Raw genomic sequence first — 25,338 nt, 5'->3', positions numbered from 1 at the left:
ATAATTTAATTTTCAAACTGATAATCTTTAAAGAAAATGTCAGTGAAATGGTCTAGCCATCTAGTGGTGAACGGACCGAACTACTTTTGAACCTTTAAAAAGCGCCAGCGGCGGCAAAACGGCCAAGTTTGTCGAGAAATAATTCCCAATATTACTGCTAGATGGCATCTGCGATTAATGTAGGACTTGTTGAGAGTGTAATCTAAGAGCAAAATTGGGAACTATTTCTCAACAAACTTGGCCGTTTTGCCGTCGGCGGCGCTTTTTAAAGGTTCAAAGGTAGTTCGGCTCTTTCGCCACTAGATGGTGACACTATTTAATTTTCATCAAATTTAGATTATTGATTCAAATAATTAATTATTATTTATTAAACATGTATCAATTCATTTTGAGAATAAATTTCAGTACGTGTGTACGTTCAGTACGCCTTGAAGAGTGACGCGAAATAAAATCTATCTGCAGTTCCATGATGTAATCAGTATTTTGCATATTATATAAAACTGTACTCATAAATTGTCATAAAATACGATACGTATTTATTAAGTAACGATTCATTTCTAACACTGCTTCCACGTGATAATCAGTGGCGTAAGATTGAAAACAATTAGCGTTTCGTTTGGAAGTATTTATTTCTTCTTTCGTAACAATACAGGAATCTAAAAATAACGATCTTAAGAAAGCGAACAATTTTCGTGCATTAAAAAACTATGTAGCTGTCAAATACATATATTTTTGCGATGCTGTCGTTCGAACATGGACGAGTTAAAGGCAACAATTGCTCAAACGGCATAAATGCTCAAACTGGAGTTAGCCGTAAGTAATTAAAATACATAACTTAACTACATGTATTGCCAGTTTGATTTGCGCTTATACATCATGATTTCAATTGCGATCTCTGGTATATATATATATAATATATATTATAAACAAATATACCTCGTTGTACACCTGACTGGTCGATGAACGTGAATCAAAATACGCCCACTCGTAACTGGACTAGTTTACACACATATGAGATTCTCAGAATTTTACATTATCCCATCCCCCTTCTCTCTGTAAATGATTGAGATTCGTCAATTCGAATAAATAATAGTTATCCATCGCAAGTATTTCGATTCACTTTTACCACAGGGACGGATTTTCGCCAGGAAAAGCATGTTAGTACGTGTATGTAATACCCGTTCCATTATGGGCACCTCGACACAGCCTTCTAAATTTTTGTGTTCAATGCGTTCTAATAATAGAAATTAGGTCATTTTAAGCGATTAGGAGGATTCATCGACGAGTCAGGGCAAACTCTCGATTCTGATTTCACGCGCGCTGTGTGATTTTTCGTCGATTATTGTGAAACCATGATCTCGTATTCGGGAAAGGCGACCTCAGCACCCGCGAACGGTATATAACAAACGCCGTGAGACGGTTGCACCTTGCCGATCGTCAATGTGTCCTCGTGATACACGCGACCGACGTAGAGCGCTTCTCCGTCTTCGGTTTCACCGCCGGGAATCGCGTTAGGTGGAATGTTGCTACCGGAGATCGGTACCCATTTTGGATTACAAGCACAGAGAACCTGCAAAAGAGAAACAGATGGTCTTAATCCTCTGCAATATTTTTCCAGATAGAATAGAATTTTTACAAGTTACTCTTCCTGTGTAATTCTGACAATCAACTTCCAAATGTTAGGTCTGTATTAGGTACATGAGATGTTTTAATAGACATTGTCTGTACTAGGTCTGTATTAGGTACACGAGATGTCTTAATAGAAATTGTTTCATCGACAAATTGTGAGACTTTGTGCTCATTACCTGGTAATCAGTCTTTCCATGCTCCTGACCACCCCAAGCCACATAGCAGACGGAGTGACCAGGCTTCACTTTACCGGGCAAAAGGGCACCCTCGTGATAAGCTCTGCCCACATACAAGGTCTCCTCGTCTCTTCCACCTTCTACGGCCTCCGGAGGTACCAATCCACCTGACGCGTCGCACCAGCAGACGTCTCCCATTTCCAAACCTTGCACAGGTGGCGGAGGGGCCGATGGATTCGTATCTACAAACAGGTAAAACAAACGTTAAATAAATATACTCTCCGTCATCGTTACCTCTCTGTTATTCGTTTATGCAAACGGGTTATTTTCGGGCGAAAAACAAGAGAAAATAAAAATCGATAAGACAGAACAGCAGAAGAATAACAACTCGAGGAATGTTTTCCTCAATGAATAATTGTTTTATGTATGCCATCATCGGATCGAATCGAATCGAATCTTTCGGATGACATAAGCGATATTTCCTTTCATGCACCGGTGTTTGAAAAAAAAAGAAGAAAAAAATACTCATAATTCGATGCTTCGACAGTTCGATAATTCGTTAACAAACACGGTGATGAATGTCCCGATAAGGAATACATAATAAATCAATAGCTGAGGACGTTTTAAAATAAATGGTATTGTGCTTGCGTGAGATAGCGGATGACCTTCGGACAGACTGGATGCAACATGCTGGATGTTAGACCACACTGATGCCAAAGAAACCGTGTACGTGCTGTTAGTACTCGTGACAAATAAAAAAAAAAGAAAAAGAAAAAGAAAAACAATGACAACAGGACCCAATTCGATTAGCCGCTGTCTCCCCTAACCGTTCCGATGGGATAATGCCCGTGACCAAGAAATTCACGCAAGATTAGGTTCTCGAAGGTTTCAACGTATTCATGATGGACTCAACACGTGCGTCGATCACCAAGCGAGGATAATTTTATTGCTCGACCGTCTCAAGATCCGCTAATAGAGTCGTAGATGGGAAATGGAAAATATAGAGACTTCCTCGCGAAGCAATTGCTGACACCGATTACCATACACTCGAACAATGCGGAACTACGGATCGCATAACAGGAGGGATTCGTGGAAGAAACCAACCACCACTGTTGTTTTATCGCGTTGGTTGCCGAGGTTTGTTTAACAAACAAAGATACTGTGTACGTTCTTACATTCCTCGAATCCTGTGTTACCTCGATTCGTGATTACGCACGATTCTTGGTCTTGGTTAGGACAATCGAGGCCAAGAAGTAACAAACAAGCTTTCGATGCTCGAAGTGACGATCAACCCTTCGAGCGCTGAACAATATTCAACACACCGGAGAATATTCTCGTAACGTGAACTCGGTCGATCGAACGTACAATGTACGAGTAAGTTTTATAATTGTAATTATATCGATTAAATCATTTTCGAATATGTAAAACGACTATAGTTCACATTGGTAGGTTCCTCCGGACGCGTACGCACGTGTCCGTAGCACTCGAAGGGTTAAGAAAATACCTCTACCAAATTATACCAAAGGTACTGGTTCTTTTTTCGATAATTTTAGACGCCATTGTTAAATGAACGATTCTCTATCCAAGATGAAAAAATAGACATAAAAGTTCCCAATGAGAATAGAAGACTACAAATCCTTTTCGCAGCACAGATTGCATTACGTTTGGAACCGGGAACCGGAAGGGGTGGGTACTGTGCGAATCGAAGCTTCCAATTTCCGGTTGCACCCCAACCAGTACGCACACCCACGTAGCTCACACCAAATGGTTTCGGGTCTTGCCATTCCATGATCACAGGACCGTTATGGTCACCAGCCCTGACCCTGATAAGGCCGCTGAGCCAAGAGATCGTGAACTTCTTGGTCTCGTACTCGTTCAGCAGGTTTGGCGTGTTCACGCGCACCTGTCGGTGCAAAATCAGCCATTTAGGAGTGGGGAAAACACAACTCTCCTCCGTCTTACCGGAAACTCGTACTCGGATTCCTTTAACCCTTTGTGCCCTAACAATGCGTCCAGCTTTTCAAGAACGGTCTCGACCAAGACGGGGGAGTAGTATTTTTTCGAATTCTTGGCAAACTTTTAACGTTCAAGTGTTGGTAATTATTGTACAGTTATTGGAATTATTGTAAGAGAACCACTCCGAACTGGCAGGGCGAAATACCAAAGTTCTGTTAGACGATTGTGGAGAGAATTTTTGTTCACGGATCACGGATGGGTTGATTGTACGGTTTGACCAAGTTGGCTCGATGCCAGGGTTGGCTAAAAAGTAATTGTCTTTGCCAAATTTGTGGCTCTGGTGAATCCTGAACAGTCTCGAGGACTTTTATTGAGTTTCTCGGGTCTCTCACGACCCATTGCGTTTTTGTATTTCCTCTCGTTTGTGGTACTATGTAGTTAGATACAGGAGACTCGAGAGATTTTCAGGGAAGATTTTCAGGGAAGATTTTCAGTGGATTCGATATAGTTTTTACCCGATGTATTTTTTCTTTTAGCTTAGAATTTTGTTTACGATAGAATTTCTTTACTGTGAAATATTCTTACGCTAGAATTCTTCCAAGTTGGACTTTACGTTACCACAGAATCTTTCCACGTTGGAATTCCTTCTCCGTATAATTTTTCGTGTTTTATATTTTTTACTGTAAAATATTACGCTGGAATTTTTTCAATCGGACTTTTCATTACTATAGAATTTTTCTACGTTGGAATTCCTTTATCGTATAATTTTTCCATGTTCAACATTTTTTACTGCAAAATATTGCGCTAGAATTTTTCCACGTTCCATTGCCGTATAATATTTCCAAATAAAAAATTCCTCACCGTAAAATATTCTCACTCCAAAATTTCTCTAAGCTGAACTTTTCCTTACCGTAGAATTCCTCCACGTTGGAATTCCTTTACCGTACGATTCTCTTAACCTGAACTCTTTCTCCAACGAAATTTTCGCCACGACTGTACACTGTGATCGAAGTAAGAACGTTTCAAGATTAAACTTTCCCAAAGACGAATGCAATACAACCACCCGTATACGCTTCGAACAATGTAGGTCGCATGGACTCCGCCCGTACCAGTCGAGGGGTTGAAAGCTACTCGAGTTTCCAGGGACGAAGGATCAAAGGAACGAAACGGTTTCAAGTTTCGTCGATTTCGAACCTTATCGGGCTGTTTGCGATCGTATCTGATGCACGACCCCGTGTTCTCCCATCCCCCGAGCATGATTTCGTACATTGGACTCGATTCGCCTTTTTGTTTGGTCAGGGCAATGTGTGCGTTACTCTTGGCCCTCACCTCGACGAGAACCGAGCCACCTCGCACGTTATGAAACTTGTAGGTTAACTCGTCCCGCGTCAATACGGTGCCGTATCCTTGTGGGAGTCAAAGAAATTCGAAAATCAATACTTTGCCGCGCACGGTGTGCTCCATGTAGCTCGAGCGACTCCTTGGTGAGCCTGTTTCTCTCGACTCTCTTCTCTTCCTATCCCTAAACCTTTGGTGATCGTTTCGACAATTCACCGCAACGTTCTCCCCCTATTTACACGTTTGTTTTCCATCTAGCGAACCGCGGAGCGAATTCCAAAAATTACGATCGCCTTCGGTGGGACAAACATTGATTTCTCGATCGGTCTGAAGCGAGATAAGCGTGTCTACGTGCTACAGAGATTGCTACTGGTGCACGTATGTGCGTTTCCTTGAAATTGAACGGTGTCCAATTAAAATGTCCATTTAGTTCCGCAAACGATCTGTGTGCGAATTCAAATTGTTCTTCTTCAATTGTCTCGTTACGAAGTTAATCGACACCGGGAATACGGATACCGAACGTAATCTTATTCGTATCGGATCAGATTTACAAGCTATTTTAACAATTGTTCTCGAACATCGTGGGCAAAGGTACCGTCGATAATCGAGCGATTTTAAAAAGAAGTTCGGAAAAGGTCGAACTGACCACCTTTGGTAGTTCCAGTGTCGATGTAAGATACCTAGGTTGTCGTATTAGTGTTTCCTTGGATGAACTGGAAAATACACGTTGTACTCGACGAGGAAAAGTCTTTAAATGTGGACACTTTTAATTGGACACCTTTCACGGTAAAAGGGAAAACGTGCTTGGGTAAAATCAAACGTACTCGAGCAAAAAGCTAAAATATCTAAAGGAACAGGATGCAACTACGTCTTTCAGCCTTATACTATACGTACAACGGTCGTGATCACCGACACATATGGCTGTGTGGACGACGATGCATTAGTAGAGTCCCATCCGACATCCAATAAAGTACCAGGAACAAGATTGTATTAATAAATTGTAAACGACAGTCTAAGCGTATCTCGTGGAAAAATTGGGCCGAGTTGAAGGTAGAGTGTGTCGATGCTTCTCGAATCGAAATATATTATCTACTGTAATAACATATACCAGCGGTTCTCAACTGCTTTACATTCGCGTGCACATCAACCGGTGGACAGAATCGGGTCAAGTATCACTTTGCACGATGCACATATTAATTTATTTAGACTTATCGTTGATATTCGTGTACGAACGAAGCGATCAATTTCTGTCGGAGTGAAAAAAGATACCATCGGTTACTCGTTGGGTATTTTCGTACCGTATCGTCGAAACGATTCAAGATCGAAGAACATTGTTGATCGATTACCGAATTAATCGCAAAATAATATTAATGAATCGCTCCGGTAATCTTAGACGATAGCATAAATTGAGAACCGATGTTATACGCAATGTTTGCAAGGACGCCTGGGTTCTACAATGATAAAACCAACGTGTGTAATAAAATACTTATCGGTAATACGATCGCGTTGGATATTTTTTAATTGTTTACCAGTCACGTTAAATATTTTACCTATCGCGGAATCGCGTACAGACGTTTCATCGATCGGATAGTAGAAATGTATCGGAGGACTGGATAAGCGGCGATCTCTGAAGTACGTTCTAAATTCTAGGTCGGTAACGATGCAAAATAAAACGACGAGAACGTTTTACCTTCGATCTGCCATTCGCCAGAAGCACCCCAACCGGTGCATACTCCAAAGTGACCGATTGCAAGTGGTTCTGAATCGGTGTAGGTGAGGAACGCGCTTGGTTCACCTTCTTTACCTACTGAAATGGCACCGTCGCCCCACCTGAAACGATCATCGAGAAAGATATCGTTACGAACAATAGCATTCGTTTATCCCCCTCGTTGAAGACTCTGGAGGCAATCGAGACGACTGAACAATCGTTAATGGATATTTTCAATTGTTAAACGATTCGATCGGTACAGTTCTGAGAGCTTTTACTGTGGTACACTTCTAACGAGATCTTTACGAATTTTAACGGTAGAACCACCGATAGTGAATGTAATACTATTTGCATTAAAGGGCAAATTAATTTACGAGTACCATTAGTCGTCTATTTTGATAATCATCCATGAATATCGAAGGCAAGGCACAGTCAATAATCGAGTAATTTTAAAGAGAAGTTTCAAACAAGTGAAAAATTGATCGCTTCGATGGTTCTAGCGTTGAACGAAAAAGGGGAAATAAAATGAAGAAATTGCATCGCGCTGTCCAGGAGACTTCAACGCTGGGTAAAGCGCGTTCAACTGCTATGCAGAGGCTGTGGTCGTTGCTGATAACGTTTAAAGTCCCGTTTCCAATTCACCTGATCCAAAATCCGCGAAAATCGTCGCCGCTCAGGATACCGGGTGTGTCCGCCTCCGCGACATCCGGTTTGCTTCTGTTCTTACGGATCACGGACTTGCTGTTGCTCCAACCACCGATGAAAACCTGGTGGAAGGTTTGTGGAATTTTTGAAAAGGGGATTCGACGAATTCGGATAAAATATTTGTATATCGTTCGTTTGCAATGTTTCTCACCTCGTACATCGGATCTCCCTCCTGAGGACCCGTGGTGAGCGCGACGTGGGCATCGTTGGAGGCCTTTACCCGGAACTGAAGCTGTCCACTTGCAACCGGGTAGAATTTGTACGTCAATTTGTCTTCGGTGGAAAGTGCTAAAACGAGCGAAAAAATTCATTCGATGTATTGATCGAGAAACCGTTCAAGCTATACCTAATAGTGTAAAATAAAAAATTAATTTCCGCGGAGAATGTTTCAGTGATCTCTATTACGTTTTCCTAGGTCCTAGTAGGTGTCCTACGAGGGTGTAGTATTGCGTCGAGCGTTAAAATTCAACTCGATAATATTTGTAACAATATTCACCTTTCAGGTGACTACCATTCGGAAGAAACTTTTTTAAATTGCCATTTTTTTTTTTTTATTATTTAATTCCACGGTTGGTTACGCGACCGAGTACGATTTAAATAATTTTATCGCGCGAATAACGTTCAATATTAAAGTTGAAAATATCAGAGTGATACACCGTGAATAGATCCACGGCACGCTATTTCGTTTATCATCTTGATCGAAGTCAAAACTACCCCGCTGCGGGGTAGTTACGCAACGACTACTTCACCCCTATCAACGTGAGAGGGTGGTACCACGGAAGTCCGTGCGACCGGAATAATTTTCAACGTGGTGAAATTGGGTCAGAGCTTCCGAGGCGTCCAGACGTCTAGACGCCAGCCCAGTCGTTATAAAGAACGAAAGTAGGACAATGCAGGACAATGCATCAATCAATACACCGTGCTCACCGTAATTGCGCTACGCAACCAGATAGTAAATCGTCTCTAATGATCCAGACATGGTCACCGGACGTCGTTCCAAAGACGAGTTTTTCAAGAAGCTAATCAACTCTCCGCGTGGAAAAATCGTGCTCGTCGAGAGACCTTATTTTATTCGTGCAAGTTGCGCGTTATCGATGCCAATAGTGACTAAAAATCGTTACGAATACTACTTGGAATATTCGACGACCAGTCCAGCAATTTCTAAATCGATGGAAAATTATTTTTCGATTTATTCACCAAGAATAAAATATAGGGTATAAGTAAAATCTATTAACATCGACTTTTTTTTTATTTACCTGGAGACGAGAGGAACAAGGAGCGTAACTGTGAGCCCAAATCCGTGAAAATAAAAATCAACGTCAACACGAACGCTTTCAGTAAAAAATTCTTCGGTAGAACTTGCTGATAAAAACTGGTCATTCTATTTCACAAAACTCGTAACACTCGTCCAATAGCGATTATACACTGTCGATAGTTAACATCGAAGAATCTTTAACCTTACGACGTATTGCGCCAGTCACTGTTACTCTATCACTTAACCGTAACTTATACTCGAGCAATAAATAATAAACCTAACCGAGGATATCTAATGTCTAATTATTTGATAAGTGAACACAGCCTCGATTCGACGAACATCGATATTTTATCGATTCGCTGTGCCAGTGAACCGACACCGACCACCACCAAGTATGTGTGTATCATCGATTTATCGTTACGTTCTCGCGAAAGAAAATTGTTCAACCACTTTTGAAAACTCGAATACCAAATCTCGTTCGAACAACACGGTACACTCGTTGGCCAACGATCGTAACGATCCGTGAGAAAAATCGACGATCGTCCCAACGATCGATGTACGAAAGATTGCTTTTTGCAGGGTACTAGTCATTGAGGCAGTCACACCGACACGCATGCATGTATCAAGGTTTTGCTGAGCAACGCTTATAAATAGTGGCTTGTGTCACGAAAGTCGCGTATGTGTGTTAGTCGCTGACATCATCGAGGTCCAAGCGCGCGCAAACCAAAGAATCGTTAATAATTCGGGGGTCATTGTGTTAACAAACGCGAACACTTACGAGGAAGTATCGTTTCATTGGTATTTTTTCCCCCGAGACCAAAAATAGATCAACCGTTAGCAATTCCTCGACGATCGACCACACTACGCGTTATACATTATTATTGTCTCGACGCGTCATCAATGCGTTCATGAATGCAACTATCGAATAATTGCTTCGAACTAAGAAAGCTTCCAATCAACGAGGGACGACAATTGACGGACCCCCTTGGACGAGTTGTTCGCAATCTGAGCTACATGACGTCAAGCATTACGTTGACTCTATTAGAATCCCGAAAAGTCATCATACAGCTACGTAACGATTGTGCACGTCGTAGATTGGCCGCGAGCAAGAAACGGATTCCGTGAATACGTTCATTTCTTGGTTAGCATTTCACCGGGATAAGAGATGAAGGATAATAGAAAGCAGCACCGGGTCGAGGTTAAGAACGTCATCGAATCGACGTCATTGGTATTTCTATGCCGATTATTTCATCCAACGGTACTGCGGACAGTGATTCAAATCGATAAAAACTTGAAGCGTGTAGTTACGAACAAAAGCGGTACAAGTGTTTATTTTCACGAAGAATACGACGCAATAACGATCAAGGTCACGCACGGGCGATACGTGGAAATACAAGCAACGTGGAATAGGGTCGAGCAACGATTAAGGGTCCCTCTATCGCAGGCGAAACAACTCGTTCGCGATACTAAAAATAGGACGCGAGACGCCGGAGACGGGTTCTGGTTTCCGATTGGTAGAATACAACCAATAGGAAGTCGAACCGCGGCTGGACTTTACATTGCGTCGGTGGGGAAATGGGACGAGTTCCTTTGCGACGTCTACTTCGACCTATCTCCGATGTTTTCGATCTATTCGAAGTTTTTAACGACTTTCCGCAACGAGCGACGAGAACCGAACACCGACTTTAACGGTCGTTCGTCGCTATTATCGGTAATCTCCGGTTTTTGTAATGCGCAAAAATGTGGGCAACGTGGATCGCAATCGGCGCCATAACGTTAATACCGCGCGACAAATTGATTAGACCGGACCTCTATTCCTACGAACTGTGTTACGCTCGCAATTAACATAACAATGCGAAAATTAGAGCCATTGAGTCAATTTCCCATTGCGCAACGATGAGCGCCGTTGGTTATTTCGTTTCACCATTCACGACATTCCACTATCGTGTGTATATATATATGTAGTGGTGTATCTTGTTAACGGGATACTCGAAAGTAATCTTGCTCGAATAAACGCACGTAGGAACAATTATGGCAACAGGTAGTTCGGTTATTTAAGGCGAGCACGGCAAACTTCTATGTAGCTGTCCACGCTTAATGGGCTCGTGTTAATTAATCGCGAGAGAAACGGCTGCCGATAGTTGGACGATCACGAGTCTATTAACACGTTGAGCGCGGAGTTGATTTTGCTCTTTGTTGATCCGCGTGCCGGTGTAACGGTGAAAGAAGATAACACGATTTTGTTTCAATTTCCGTTTTGGGGGTATGAGAATGGCACAGTCGATGCAAAAGTATGCGAAGTACGGGTAAAAAGACGTCTATCCAAAGATCAGGATCGGTTAAAAAAAGACAAAGAGCGAAGATCGTTTGAGCAAAGAGATTCGAACAAAGAGATATTAAAATCTCGAATAAGATTCATCAAGGAAGTGGACGCATATCTTTCTATATGAAATTAATTGCAACGCTTATATTTTAACTTTGATACTGTCGCTTCTTACGGACCACCACCGTCTAAACGAAATGTTTATTGTCGATCCTTAGGGACCTAAATGAAAAGTTTACCGTCGGTCCCTGCGGATCGACGCTACACTAACGTGTTAAGCCTACTAGCCATTCGTGTCACGCTGTCATTGACCTCGCATGGCAACTGTATTCTTTTTGCTTAGCAAGGTGGATGTATCACGGTCGGTGGCCCGGTGAAGGTACTGAAACTGAAGAAACTACTGTCGAACACCGATTAATTGGTGCACAAATATTGTTTCATTCGTAGTGAATTCGATTAGAGAATAATATTACATGGGATATTATACTATATTATTATATACTATAGGTATGCTAGATAATGTAACTGTAGCAATTAAAAATTGTGTACTGAAATTCGTTGATAGAATTGATAGTTAAAACTTCGATTTTAAAGGAGAAATGACGAACGGAATAGCGAACGTGTGGCGTAGAGAGTATGGTGAACGTCGACCTAGCAACGGGTTAAATCTCAGTTGATCGCGACCGAGATTCCAGAAAGAAGACGACAGATCCTGCGAAACAATTTGGAAGTCGTGTTGCACAAGAAATCTTGTTGAAATGATGTAATACCGTAATTGTGAAAATTAAGATTCTTCCAAAAGGGCAGAGATCGTTCGAGACTACCGTTGTTTGTCCAGCAATGCAACTCTCGTTCTCGAGAAGTTTGAAAGACTCGAGTAACGCAACGTTCACGATTGCTATCTGCAACGGTACCGTTAACAAAGAAACAGTGAGTTTCAAATGCCGTGACACTTTTACTATCTACACTATCTTGAAATTCGTTGGGAATATTCAAATTCTTTCGCGATCTATTGCACACGAGTGACCATTTGTTTTCGAGTTTATAAAATAGATTGCAAAATACTTTGCGTCGAAGAATTCCGATCGATATCGTTACTATTTTTGTTCTTTTCGATTACTTCGATACGCCTCCTATAGGTTGTAATGCGAGTGAATAACAGCTTTAGAAAATTTCATCATTGATTCTATTACTTTTCTCCGTAATTTGAGTTTAATTAACATTCTACGTCGAGAATATAAAAATAGATTTTTTTATAGAATTGTTCGTTGATCGAATGCGCCTCCAAGACTTCGGTCGAAGTTGCACGAAGATAGTTTCGTGAAATCGCATCATGGCTAAGAAAGCCGGCCGGCCGGCTTGTCAAACCGGCATAGCCGCACCTGTCCACTATATTTAGCTGTAACTAGAAAAGAAAGCGTTCACCGAAGCATCCTCGGATAAAACACATTGTTTTTCTGCCACTTCCTATGAATTAATTGTTAACACACGATCTATCGGAAATCTCGTCCGCACCGATCAATATTCTCGAACATTCGTTGTATACGTTGTTCCGTAAAAGTTTAATCGCGAGAAAGCAGGAACGAAAGAAGTTTGAGAAGACGGTAAAATGGATGAGCAAGATACGGGAAATAATATTACGTAAAGTATGCAAAATAACAGAGGAAAGAGTATAATGCCAGGTTACGCTTCATCTGCTTTGTTCAGACTTATACCTACGTGTCCTGGAATTGAATTCAATATCAAATCCGACCGATAAATATAGACGTAGTTCCGAGAAAGTCACGCAAGGAATTCTCGGCTGTGGTTCCCTTCTCTAAAATATTAGACATTCTCATCCATTAATACAGCACAGCTTACTTACAGGTCATTTGCTATAAATAATTGTGTATCTAGAAAACCATGATTAACAATGTTACGTATATATGAAAAATGTTCAAATAAAGAATACCAGAGATTGAAAACTTATTACGCGTAAGTACTATATAATTTATAAACACACGCATTGGAATATTTAAAAATTTTCCGTATCAAAATACGTAGAGGACAAAGATTAAGCTACAGTTCGTACATGTGTGTCACGTTTTGATACTTTTATGGTTAACACTGTATTCGTTCGAATTAGTTTCCTTAGTGTGGATATGTATATCGAATAACATTTATATTGATAATTTCTATAACTATTTCTAGCATTACTTTTTCTTCAATACCATCATAGAAAATTAAATTATGTTATTTATATATATACATATACGTTTTATAAATTCTGGTATCGAAATGCTAGTAGCTAACTAACCAAAAAATAATTTAACAATGTAAATTCTGCTCGTTATTTAAAAAAAGGTGTACTCACAGATAGCCATGCTGCCTTTCCTAAGCGACAATAAGTAAAATCCTTAACACAAACAGTAATCGAAGAGCGCACTTCAAAGACTGGATTCGTACTGCGACGCAAAGCTTCCTTTTGACGCTTTACGAAGACGGTCCGTGCACGCATGCGCACTGTGAATCCTGAAACTGCAACGCCGGCATCGCCGGCAATTTGCAAGCGATAATTAAGCAAATGGTGAGTCACAACTTATTAATGCAGATTTATCTTCAAACTCGAAACAATTGAAACAAAATTTTGATATAATATCCGACAGATACATATATATATTTTTAGTAAGTAAAATGTTCGTTATAAATACATAAGTGTCTACTTTACAACGATTATAAAATAAAATGAAAGTTTTGTGTAACTATATTTAAGTAACGTTTAAATATTTTAAGCAATTACACGATACCTAATGTACTGAAATAAATATGAGCAATAAACAGTTCTTGCTATGATATTTATAACTAGACATAATAAATGCATAGTTCAAAGAAACTTGATGCGAATGATTCACGTAACTGATTCGCCGAAATGCAATTCATTTTTCAATTATGGTAGAACAGCTGTGTATCACCATAAGTAAGATATGTATTAACAACGTATTAACGGACGTATATAATATTATAAATATTATATAATTAATATCTCTATTTACCGCGTGAAATTATAAAAATACATAATTCACTAACTATAAGTCAGTACGATAAACTATTGATTCATAATATACGTAATCTGAACTGACTATACATTACTTCCATTACGTTGGAATTATTAATGATGTTACAAATACTCGTCAAATCGTTAAGGAACTATATGTATATTGTCTCGTCTTTACTATGATAATACGTAATAACTTAATGGCAAGCAAATGTGATTACGTTTATACAAACCTGCAACCAAGTGTGATGTCTTTAGTCCTGTTAATTGCAGTCAAGTCTATGTCGCCGGCAAACATAATTTCATAGACTCATAGTTCTGGTGACCTCGTTAAACAATAACACGTTACTGTGTAGTAAAGATTCGAATGAATCATTTGGAATACGTAGGCGCCATAGAATCAATTGCAGATTATATTACCTTGTAAGATTATCCAGGATTGTTTGAGATGCAGTATCACGTATCTTGACAAATAACGATTATTAAGAAATAACATTACAAGATAATTGTTTGTACCTTTCGAGCTAAATAAAATGTAAAGATGCTATATATCCTTACAAATACGAAACAAGGATTTGCGAGCCCTACTCGTTTTTCGAGTCACAATTAACGTTATCGATAGGGATCGAAATAACATTTCAAATCTATTCAATACAGGGGTTAAAATTAAGCATGACGAGAACCATATAATTATTTATTTGTAGGAATTAAAATCACACATGAAATACATCGTAGGCATTATGTAATAAAAATATTTATCACAAGAAATAACACAAAACAGACCTCTTTGTTTGCGGTAATTCCCTCAACTACATTCAGCTGAACCATCGAAGTCGGTAAGTGATTTTTTAAGAAAAAAAGCAATACCACCTCCTGTGTTGTTAATTCTATCAAATCTAACTATATGAAATCTCTTAATAAAATAAATTTGTTGCACATATAGTACAAGTGGCGCCATCTGTGGCTATTCGGCCAAGTTTGTCGAGAAATGATTCCTATTCTCGTCGCCAGATGGGCGTACGATGATTTGTATCATAGTGCAACAAAATTATTTTATTAAACAATTTTGCAAACAGTTGTTGGAAATTCTTCGAATCTTGTATAAATTGCCCTTCAAATAAGCGTAACAGTATTAAAATAAGGCGATTTTTAACGAAATTATAGCCATTTTACGAAGTCCTTGCATTTTTAATCGTTATCTTTTTTGGTGGTGGCACCATCTGTGGTTACTGGGCCAAGTTTGTCGAGGAATGATTCTTATTTACTTCGCCAGATGGCGACTATATTTACTTTTAATCAGTTTTAATCGCTTTTTAACATAAATAAACAAGTAATCGGAGTACTTGAAACACTAAGAATTAATAAATTCATGTTATCGAATCACTATCTGTTTTATTAATACTTTACTTGTGAATTACATCATAATGTTCTAATTTAAAAACACTTCAAAAACTCTGACTATATATTGTTGATCGATATAAATATACCCTTTACACATGTTAATAACAAATGACTTGTATAAATACAATATCAATTGCTTCAACCTAGGTTTCTAAAGTACTTGAATTAATTGTTTGTTTATCTAACAAAACAATTTAAACCTGCTAGAATATCAAAGGATTGCCATCTAGTGACGTTAATAGACATTATTCCTTGACAAACTTGGCCGAGTAGCCACAGATGGCGTTCCTTGACAGAACTAAAGGTGGGGTTGAGAGGAACATTGATTCTTTTCATCTTTTTGGTTTAATCATTTCGTTTGTACTGTGTATTGTGGAAGATCGATGAAACTTCTATTCCATCTATCACTCTCTGGGTCTCCAATTTTGAAAATACTCTTAGTTTCGTTAAAATATTTCAAGTTCCATCTATAAAAATGAATGGAACTTATCGATAATATTTTTTAAAACTGGTATAGGTAATAAGAAGAATGCTTTTGCGTTTATCGACTTCGATGATTCAGTTGAATGTAGTTGGCGGAGTCACCGTTCTTGAATGAAGAGGTCGTTCTATTTCCACTGATATATTTTGTGGTCGATAAGTCAGATCGAGTGACACCACTGCAATTATATGAAACGATATCAGGTCTGTACCTCGTCGGGTGAACGATTATATAATGTTTAAATACTTTTATAGAATTAAGACTACAATTGTATAAGAAAAGTGAAAGGACTGTAAAAATACGTATTATCCATGAAAACGGAAATTATTTCCCTGAGATGCACCTAACACATATTGAATTGGAAGTATGGAAATAAAGTTACTCCTCCTCGACTGTAGTTGAATTTATGTACATATGTTGCTTAGTAACCTAGAGAAAAACAATTTTCAGCAAGTGTATGTATTCACATGAAAGCATGATTGTCAGTTAAAAATAAGACAACAATTTTTACCAATCATTACTAAAAATTCTTAGTGAATTAAATATTTTTCAATTTCATATAAAATCGACTAAGAAATAAAGGAACACCGTTGTAAACACAAACTGTAAACTTATCAAGAAATGACGAAATGTAATAGGAGTGAAGTTAATCTTAAAAGTACTGGTATGAACGATATGATAATTTTTTTTACTGTTGTACATTGTTCAGTATGATTAAAATATCATCCATTTCGAAATATTTCACATAATATACGTTTTAATAAACCGTTTCTGTAATTACTCAATTTATAATGTTACGTAATATTTTGAATATAGCATATAATCAAAATGGACAAAATTTTTTTGAGCAACTAGCAGCGTACAATTCGATGAGTTCACACTTACGGCGCATTTTAATGGCTAAATGCGTTGTTGATGCTACAAATAAAAACTGCATGCGCAAAAGAAAACGGTTTTCCAATAAATCCAATGGCAAACCACAAATAAAGAAAGGAATTAGGGACGATATAATCGATAGATTGGCATATGACACTTATCATCATCCAGCGGTAAATTATTTATATATGATCTTTCCATGAAAAAATCACACCTTTAAATCTGCGTCGTTTTGTTGATTAATAAATAGGATTTCTTACGAATGAGTCATGACTCAAGATATTTATACCAGCGTCAGGATCAAAGATATTTCACTGATCGTCACAATTATGATGTATTTAATTCACAACCAAAATTGCAGAATCGTATAATTCGTTCGACCTCGCCATTATTTAAAGCAAATAAGTCGGAGTCGTTTATTTATAATGATGAACAAATGAACCAACAAGCAACAAAGGCAGGGTTAAAAATTGAGAACATGTCAGAACACAGGTGAAACAAAATTTTTAGTAAAAAATGTTACATATTGTGCTTTAGATTTATTCAGGTTTTAAGCATTTATCGCTTACAATTATTATAACTTGAAAACATATTCGAATATAGATACAAAGAAGATTCAAGTATTTACGAAACTACTACCGATTTCTTAACGCAAGAAGTCAATCATCTTTCGATGACGGTAAATTCATCGAGAAGTTACGATAAGTTCGAAACTCCTCGAGTATCTACGGATATGGACGCATGCAATCAGGAACCGTGCATAAAAAACGAGGAAGCAAAATATGCGAAATTTGTATACGATATTACATGCGAAATAATACACAATGGACTCTATAGTGACGAACAATTACAAGATGTGTTCAGGAAGCATTTGGAAAAAAATAAAGCATTTCTAAGTATGGTCAGAATCACATTTCCTTTTTATTGTTTAAATTAAATTTGAAAATAACAAATAAGTAATATGCATTGAATCTCTGTACAGAATAAAATGCTGTACGAAATTTGTCAGTTAAAACTCTCTTTGAATATGTCGGACGATTCAGACGGTGAGAAATCGGAAAATTTTGTTCCGATTCAACAATCTAATATCTCGAAAATTCGTCCACCAAAAGTTTCGAACGAAAACAAAGTCGTCGAAAAGTTTCACGAAGTACATAAAGACCAATGTAAATCGGACGATAGTAATACATTGAATGTATTAATTGACACCAATCTGGAATTAGATATAACCGAAAGAAATGTTCTTTCTTCATTGATGGAATCCAATATTAATCCTAGACAAGCTCAAAAGATTTATAAGAGACTTTCATCCGTAACCAAAGATGCAACTTCTATCGATCTGGTATCTAATGAATTAATTATATAAACAGATTGAATATTTTTCATAACTATTCGGTATTAAGATAAATACATTTTAAATCCAGGCAAGACCAGGACAATCGTACGATGACAATACATCAAGCAAAAGTGATCAGCTTGATTTTAGTTTAGAAAGATTAAACGATGTACACAAATTAAATGAACGAGAAGAAAAAAGTTCTGCAACTGGTGATCTCATAGTATTAGAAGACAAACAAGTACAAACATAAGAAAAATAGTTGCACGGTATTTAAGTAAAAATTGAACTACAAAACAAAAAAATTGAACTACAATGATCATCTTACACAAAAGAAAGTATTAATTTGAAAACGTGTTTATTTTATTCGTTATATTTTTTTATTAATAGAAATAAGTTTTGTCATAGTTTTTCATTATCAGTTCTGTTTTATGTTTATACACTACATTATCAACAAAGATAAAATATGTAGTGAAAAAATACATGTTTTAAATGTACACATACAATTACAGTATATACGTGATCTGTTTAAACAATATATATTACGTATATATTAAACGTATATACCATAATCATAAATGTTTACACATGTTTACAATATAGTTATTTCTGACATTGTATGAAGCCTATTACATTTATTGTATACATCATATATTACACATAAGTATGCATAAGATATAAAACTAAAATGGTTATTTTTCATTAACAAAGTACATCTTCTTACTATACAGGTGCAAATGTGCTTGTGCACTTTGTACGTACGTTACGCGTATCTCACATATATACGACTTATAAAATCGTATTTGCTTTTACAAATTCTAACTTTAGAAACAAAAATGTATTATAAAAGTAAATTAAGTAAATAATGAGAAAAATAAATTTAAGAACAATATAGCTCTTAATTATCCATACAAAATTGCAATTATAATTTCGTGTAAATAATGTAAAAGTTAAGAGCAGAAGTTCTTAGTGGTGGAAAAATATAAAAAAAAAAAAATACATTGCGTTATAAATACAGTTATAATAGACATTGCTTTCTTTCATTCAAATGCAATATCACTTATTATTTGTTATTTTGCAATTGATAGTTTTACTTTTCTCTATTTAGTACCAAAACAACCAAGATCTTTTAAAAGATATCTCTGAGTTGTTTTTTAGCATGTAAAATAAATTACATGTATAGTTAGCTATAATAAACAGCACTCAGTCGCGAGGAAATTTTTTGAAGTTTAGACAAAAAAAAAAGTTTTGTTATAGAAATTTCATCTTCAGTATCTATAATATTTTATGAAAAAGAAAAAAACAAATAGATTTCCTTATCAACTACCATCAGAGGCATTTGAAGAACAATCTTCAAGCTCTGGGGCACCAGGACCTCTATTTAAAATATTTAAAATATCCGTTACATGACTTATAGTAAAATCTGGTTGTGGATCTTCTTGTGACAAATGTAATTTGTCCGATATTGGAATCCAAACAGTACCTCCTAGACCTGCTTCTATTCCACCTGCATAAAAGTAATAATTTCCTTAGTTGTATCAACTCTCTTATAATATAAAGTTATTAGAGTAGAATACTTAAATTATTTTAATCTAGATCTTCTAATATGTTGAGTAAGGAACTATTATATAATGAGAATGAAGTACCTAGAATGTCAGTTTCCAGTTTGTCACCAACCATTATGCATCTTTCCAATTTAACATTTAAAGATCGACAAGCTCTTCTGAATATTTCTCTGTGTGGTTTTTCCCATGGTAAATCACCAGATACTAGGATGATATCAAAATATTGCTCGAGTGAAAGTTTGCGTATTTTTTCCCATTGCGCATTGGAAGGACCATTTGTAATCACACCCAAGAGGTACTTTCTCCTCAACTGTCTGAGCATAGAAATTACATTTGACGATAGTGTCAAATAATAATATCGTAAATACAACCATCGTTCATAAATTCTTTTTGCTAGATATGAATATTTCTCTCCAAGTGCTTTACTCCATAAAGTTGTACGCCAAACATCCAAAGTATAAATTTCTTTGTCAGGACACTTTCTAAAGAGTTCCAAATATGTTGCTGTAATCTTGACACATACATCTTCAGGAATGCCATATTCTTGTGTTAATTCCTCAGCCAACTATAGATAAATTTAGAATACAATTTATTAGAAATCTCTTTGTTTTGTAACATATCAAGCAATATTACAAAAAGATGATGAACAAAATACAAAGTACATACTAAAGGGGAATGAAATTGATTTCCACATTCAATGTAACTTTAGAGTAAAAATGCAGTTTATCTTAATAAAATTCATTGCAAAAACCAGTTAATATGTACATATCAGGAATTATGAAAATAGTAAGTATTGAATGTGGACTTTAATGGTTTATATAATATAACTAAGTTTTGGGAGAAAAGGACACAATCGATCAGTTAGAAATTTAGGTCACTTAATTCAGTTTTTGATGATTACCTAGAAAATGCATTGATTCATTGAAATACTCGAGCCGATTAGTGGACACTCGAAGTGGCACCCGCGGTCGTTGCTGTAATCACAACAAAATCAGTTGTGCCAACAACAAACTTATATTACTCCAACCCTAAAAGCCGTAGTCAAAAGGTTGTTGTATGTTAATATTTATATTTATTATTGCAAACCTTATGCCGGATGTTTACTGTAACGTTCAAAATAATTTTGATACGATTCAGCAATTTTATCCACTGTAATTCCTTTACTTTTTAATGTAGATATGGGTAATAATTTAAAAGAGGACAGACTTTAAAAAACAATTTAATTTAATAAGACCATTTGTTATTTTATAAAACCATTCATTACACATAAACATTTTTTTAAATATATACATTCTAAGACTACATGAATAGTAAATATATACCTAACTTGTAAAAATGTTTGGTAACCTATGATTATATATAAAATGTAAAAATATTTAGACATGAAACATACACTATCACTTAAAAGTATTTAATTATGCATATGGCACAGCTAAAATTTATGTTTATTCACCAAAAAAATGTAGTTATGTCTTCTAATTTATGTATATTCTCATTACAAATGCTTACTTTCATAAAAAGAGTAAAATTAGATATATTTATAACTCTTTAAAAATAATGCTCAAACTTTCACTTTTAAGCAGTAGTGTACTTTCAATATTTAAACTTTACAAACTATGTAATCCATTGAAAAATTCGTTAACTACTTCGGTTGCCAGAAAACTATTTCCAGATGTGATCGCTACCTAAATTTACATTTAGACTATGACTGCACACAGTTTCACAAAACTGTAAATAAAACATGTTACTAGACTATATATTATTTTGGCAAAACAAAGTTTCATGTTAAAAGAGATACTTAGAAACAAATCTGCATTCTAAAGTATATTGTGTTGTGTATAAAGTATGTAAGAATTGCTTTTTCAATAAGAACACAAATTATAGTTGTTTCATTTTAGACATTAAACATTACAAAAATAATCAAACAAATGTTTTCCATGTTGCTTTAGTCTCCAAAAAGGTGTTTTCCAAGTTCCATCATACGATGATTTCTGCACACAGTTAAAACTCCACATTTCTTCAAAACAGAAGCAATGTTTTGATCTGCTTTGACTAAATGGCATAGAAGATCTTCAAAAGCAGATTTTACATTTGGCTGAAGGCTTCCTATTTTTACTTTTTTAAGAGTTTCAACCATTTCTTCTGCCCAACCTGACTCTAGAGTAAATTGTGAAAGCCAAGGTACTACTTGTAAAACTCCAGCCATTGTTTGCATTCCAAGGAACCATAATTCCATAATTTCCATCCATCGTTCTTTATATGGCATAGAAACAACAAGCTCAGTTGGATCATTACTCTCGTCAATAATATATGCATCCCATAAAAATCTTATAGTAGCTTGAATATATCGACATATAGAAAAATCATTCTTTTTAATACGTTTTGCTTGCTGTTTTAACAACAACAATCCCAAAACTGCTAGGTGTCCATGCAAAACTAAATTTTCTGGTATTTGTTTAAGCTCTGGAAGATTACTGAAAATAAATTTCAATAAGGGTACAAATATTGATGATTCTTCCATTAATTTTGGCTCTAATACAGTGATGTTCATTAAAACATTGCATACAGAAACCATGGCTGTTCTTGAATCTTTCATTGCCTCTAATACATGAAGTTCTAGATCTTCTCCTTTTTCTGCTTCTTTTAATGCTTTCAATCGTTCTGATCTTGGAACTGGTGGCTTTATATAATGAACAATTGTCCAATGATAAGACAAACATTCAAACAAAACTTCTTCTTGTTTGTGTTTAAGTAAAATATTTCTAGCATCTTCTTCAACAGTTAAATAACACAAAGCTGGTAATAACAATCTCAATAGATCAACTTCGCTTAAAGGATCTTGAATAACTGGTTCTCCAGATGGTGTTCCTTCATCACTTTTAGTTTTAGCATTTGTTTTAGCTTTTTCTGCCAATTTTCTGTTTCGGTAAGCATAGAAAGTGTCATTAGCTACTGTTAGAATATACGGTAAAACAGCATAAACTTGGGAGCGCATTGCCTTTGTCTCTTGAGCAAGCCATGCTGCTAATACTCTTACCACAGCACAAATAAATACTCGTTCTTTAATATCTGTTACATCTTTCATTTTAGAGACTGATGCAAGTAAACCTATAACTGCTGCAAAAGCTCCTTTCAAGGCTGTATACAAAGACTGTTTTTCTTTCTCTTCCAAATCTAATTGATCAGTAGTAATGTATGTAAGAGAAATTTCAAGGATAATGAAGCAGGATGTAATTAAATCAGCATTTGCCATAACACCTTTAAGTTGCTTTCCTTCCAACTGCATTCTAACTTCTATAGATGCCAATTGAATTAAAAGTAAGAAAAATACTTTTGGTTTTTCTTCATTTGTCAAACTCCATTCTGCTCCCAATAAATCCATCATTACAGAAGCAAGCTTCAAAGCTGGATCACGTTGATTTTTACCTATTTTTGATCCAAGAATGTCGGACAAAGCTTTGTTAATATTAAATGGCCAAAATTCTTCTTTAGCAGTTTCACTGATAATATCTTTTCTACAAGACATTAATAAAGCTTGTAAAATTGTGCATAATTCAAATTTTCTTTCTGTATGGTCTGTTTCAAAATCTAGTGCAATTTTATTTATAATAGCATGAAAGGGTGCAGTATCTGTTGCATCCCAAGCTTCTGGGCCAAATCTTCCAACTAACATAACTAAAATATTTAAAGCTTGATCCGTTTGAAAACTCTTCTCCGAATAAATATCACACATTTTTGAAATTGCTTTTTGTTCAAGTAAAGCTTTTTGTCCTGGAGGATACTGGGCAATATTTTGCAAGCATGTATATGCTTCACTAACTATAATTAACATATCAGCTGCATCTTCATCAACTTGAGAAACAATATCAAGCAACGCAGGTACATGAGCAATCATATCAGGGTGAGATGCTAACTCTGGTTCTCCACAAAATGCAGAAAGTATAGATAATGCTACAGATTTATACACTTGTGGAGGACAATCCACAGGGACTGTTTGCGAAGATAACAACTTTTTTATGAATTTTGATCCAATAGCTTCAAATAATATTTTTTTAACTGTTGGTGTACAATCCTTGCTGTCAACTAATTTTGTGACCATAAATAGTGCAGCAAATTTTTCAGAATCATGTTCAACAGATTTTAAAATGGCTACACATTTCTTCACACCCTCCGGGATACTCATTGTTGCGGTTTCTTATATTAAAATTATATAATTAAGTATTATTTTTACGTTCCCAAAAAGTTTTTCTAAAGTTGCTTTCCTTTTTTGGTAATAATATTTCAAACAAATTTCACAAACAATTATTTATGAAGTGTTCAACAAAGTTTCACAGAAGATTGCATCTTTCACATGACACAGCTAAAAGCCAACTGGCAGTACTCCCAGAGCGAACCCCTTGGAACTAGCCTTGCCCTTTGACACACTCACTTAGAGGGACAAAAATAAAGTTGTACCACCACGAACGTTATTCCACAAACGCGTGTACATTACCACCCAATGGATTATTGCCAAAGTAAGGTTAATGACGTCTTGTGCCTCTTTTTATTTTTATTATAAAAACGTAATATTCGTTAATTCGTGTTTCTAATTCTTATATTAAAAGAAGAACAACACTGAAAACTGTTCACGATGATTTTTTTTCCAAAATATCATTAAAGAAAATTATTTTATACGTATATTTCTCTTCAGTAAATTACGATCATAACCTTTTTCTACAATAACACATAGCGCGCGATCTTTCGTACGCCCGGACAGGTATCTCAGGATCGTGAAAACCTTCAGTAACGTGCTTACACGCTTTTTCTACGTTATGTTGAGCGTCTGGACAGTACCAGTAGGATCGGTCGAAAATAACCGTGCAAGAGAAAGCTCTATATCAGGGAGTCGGCTCGTATTACACAGAGGCTTCTATTTTCGTGCGATCTTCATATCCAAACGGAAGTGAGAGAGAGCGAACGTAATCCCTAGAAAATTTCTTCAAAATGGAAGAAAAATAACAAGCAAAGTATATGCGCGAACTAACTAAATGAATTATTATCGATATAAATGTGACCCTCATGTTTCTCTTAAGTAAAATCGGAGGTTTATTTTTTTACGCTCTATCTGGGAAGAAACATACACGCACGTATTTCTAGTGCCTGAGTAATACTGACCGTTTATATATACGATATTATTTCAAATGCATTAGCGTACCTTCCGACACGTCTGATTATCGCCTTTCCTAGTCTCGATGAGAGTGTTGTCCAGATCGAAAAATACGGCGGTTACAGTTACGTTCGACGAACAAAGATGCTTCTTATGAAAAGTCGCCATTGTCATAGCAAAGGTAAATCTGCTGTTGTTAATCCAACGATGCTTCAACGAAGAATCACGCATAAAAACATGTGATATTCATAGAACGTCTCCCCTTCTAAGAACACTTTAGGGAGGGATATGCAATTATCTCGACAGTCGGGCCTCACAACGAACCGCATTCGTCTTGTCTCGACCTGATACCCTTCGTTCCTGACCTTTTCTCTTCCTTGATTTCCTTCTCTAACCATCGAATGAAGAG

The 25,338-nt window shown here is 36.5% G+C and overlaps 4 protein-coding genes across 6 annotated transcripts; 1 reads left to right on the top strand and 3 right to left on the bottom strand.

The window, feature by feature from the left end:
- Positions 1–610: 610 nt before the first annotated feature.
- On the bottom strand, positions 611–13,603 carry LOC143145254 (uncharacterized). 2 transcript variants are annotated; one of them, XM_076308450.1, is made up of 8 exons: positions 13,444–13,603; positions 7,664–7,800; positions 7,450–7,574; positions 6,790–6,929; positions 4,956–5,167; positions 3,468–3,708; positions 1,806–2,047; positions 611–1,570 (listed from the first exon to the last, which is right to left on the bottom strand). In XM_076308450.1, exons 1-8 carry the CDS (start codon positions 13,451–13,453, stop codon positions 1,340–1,342), a joined length of 1,338 nt encoding a protein of 445 aa, XP_076164565.1. In that variant the 5' UTR covers positions 13,454–13,603; the 3' UTR covers positions 611–1,339. The 2 variants fall into 2 exon arrangements, with proteins under 2 accessions (XP_076164565.1, XP_076164564.1); XM_076308449.1 differs by lacking the exon at positions 13,444–13,603 and adding an exon at positions 8,769–9,258.
- Positions 13,604–16,069: 2,466 nt separating this feature from the next.
- LOC143145557 (uncharacterized) lies at positions 16,070–19,234 on the top strand. 2 transcript variants are annotated; one of them, XM_076309048.1, is made up of 6 exons: positions 16,070–16,670; positions 16,823–17,055; positions 17,244–17,374; positions 17,486–17,783; positions 17,865–18,224; positions 18,307–19,234. In XM_076309048.1, the coding sequence occupies exons 1-6, from the start codon at positions 16,628–16,630 to the stop codon at positions 18,469–18,471; spliced, it is 1,230 nt and encodes a 409-aa protein (XP_076165163.1). In that variant the 5' UTR covers positions 16,070–16,627; the 3' UTR covers positions 18,472–19,234. The 2 variants fall into 2 exon arrangements, with proteins under 2 accessions (XP_076165163.1, XP_076165162.1); XM_076309047.1 differs by having other exon boundaries at positions 17,133–17,374.
- Positions 19,235–19,537: 303 nt separating this feature from the next.
- On the bottom strand, positions 19,538–21,526 carry LOC143146151 (N-acylneuraminate-9-phosphatase). Its single transcript, XM_076310163.1, has 4 exons — positions 21,479–21,526; positions 20,152–20,348; positions 19,865–20,097; positions 19,538–19,725 (listed from the first exon to the last, which is right to left on the bottom strand). The coding sequence occupies exons 1-4, from the start codon at positions 21,524–21,526 to the stop codon at positions 19,538–19,540; spliced, it is 666 nt and encodes a 221-aa protein (XP_076166278.1).
- Positions 21,008–25,311, bottom strand: Neurochondrin (neurochondrin). Its single transcript, XM_076309046.1, has 2 exons — positions 24,978–25,311; positions 21,008–24,748 (listed from the first exon to the last, which is right to left on the bottom strand). The coding sequence occupies exon 2, from the start codon at positions 23,964–23,966 to the stop codon at positions 21,729–21,731; it is 2,238 nt and encodes a 745-aa protein (XP_076165161.1). The 5' UTR covers positions 23,967–24,748; positions 24,978–25,311; the 3' UTR covers positions 21,008–21,728.
- Between the last annotated feature and the right edge of the window lie 27 nt (positions 25,312–25,338).

This window comes from Ptiloglossa arizonensis, chromosome 4 (assembly GCF_051014685.1).
Source record: "Ptiloglossa arizonensis isolate GNS036 chromosome 4, iyPtiAriz1_principal, whole genome shotgun sequence".
NCBI classification, from domain to species: Eukaryota; Metazoa; Arthropoda; class Insecta; order Hymenoptera; family Colletidae; genus Ptiloglossa; species Ptiloglossa arizonensis.
The sequence above is the reverse complement of the archived record's forward strand: the minus strand, read 5'-3'. Positions and strand labels throughout refer to the sequence as shown.

Excerpts from the sequence above, each read along its gene's own strand:
- LOC143145557 (XM_076309047.1), top strand. The coding sequence starts at position 16,628 with ATGACGAAATGTAATAGGAGTGAAGTTAATCTTAAAAGTACTG. Across the intron at positions 16,671-16,822 it reads AGTTAATCTTAAAAGTACTG|CATATAATCAAAATGGACAA; the intron begins GTATGAACGATA and ends TTTTGAATATAG. Across the intron at positions 17,784-17,864 it reads ATAAAGCATTTCTAAGTATG|AATAAAATGCTGTACGAAAT; the intron begins GTCAGAATCACA and ends ATCTCTGTACAG.
- Neurochondrin (XM_076309046.1), bottom strand. The coding sequence starts at position 23,966 with ATGAGTATCCCGGAGGGTGTGAAGAAATGTGTAGCCATTTTAAAATCT.
- LOC143145254 (XM_076308449.1), bottom strand. The coding sequence starts at position 8,892 with ATGACCAGTTTTTATCAGCAAGTTCTACCGAAGAATTTTTTACTGAAA. Across the intron at positions 6,930-7,449 it reads TTTCGCGGATTTTGGATCAG|GTGGGGCGACGGTGCCATTT; the intron begins GTGAATTGGAAA and ends TGATCGTTTCAG. Across the intron at positions 5,168-6,789 it reads TGGCGAATGGCAGATCGAAG|GATACGGCACCGTATTGACG; the intron begins GTAAAACGTTCT and ends GACTCCCACAAG.
- LOC143146151 (XM_076310163.1), bottom strand. The coding sequence starts at position 21,526 with ATGTTTTATTTACAGTTTTGTGAAACTGTGTGCAGTCATAGTCTAAAT. Across the intron at positions 20,349-21,478 it reads TGTGCAGTCATAGTCTAAAT|TTGGCTGAGGAATTAACACA; the intron begins GTAAATTTAGGT and ends ATTTATCTATAG. Across the intron at positions 20,098-20,151 it reads AGAATTTATGAACGATGGTT|ACAGTTGAGGAGAAAGTACC; the intron begins GTATTTACGATA and ends TTCTATGCTCAG.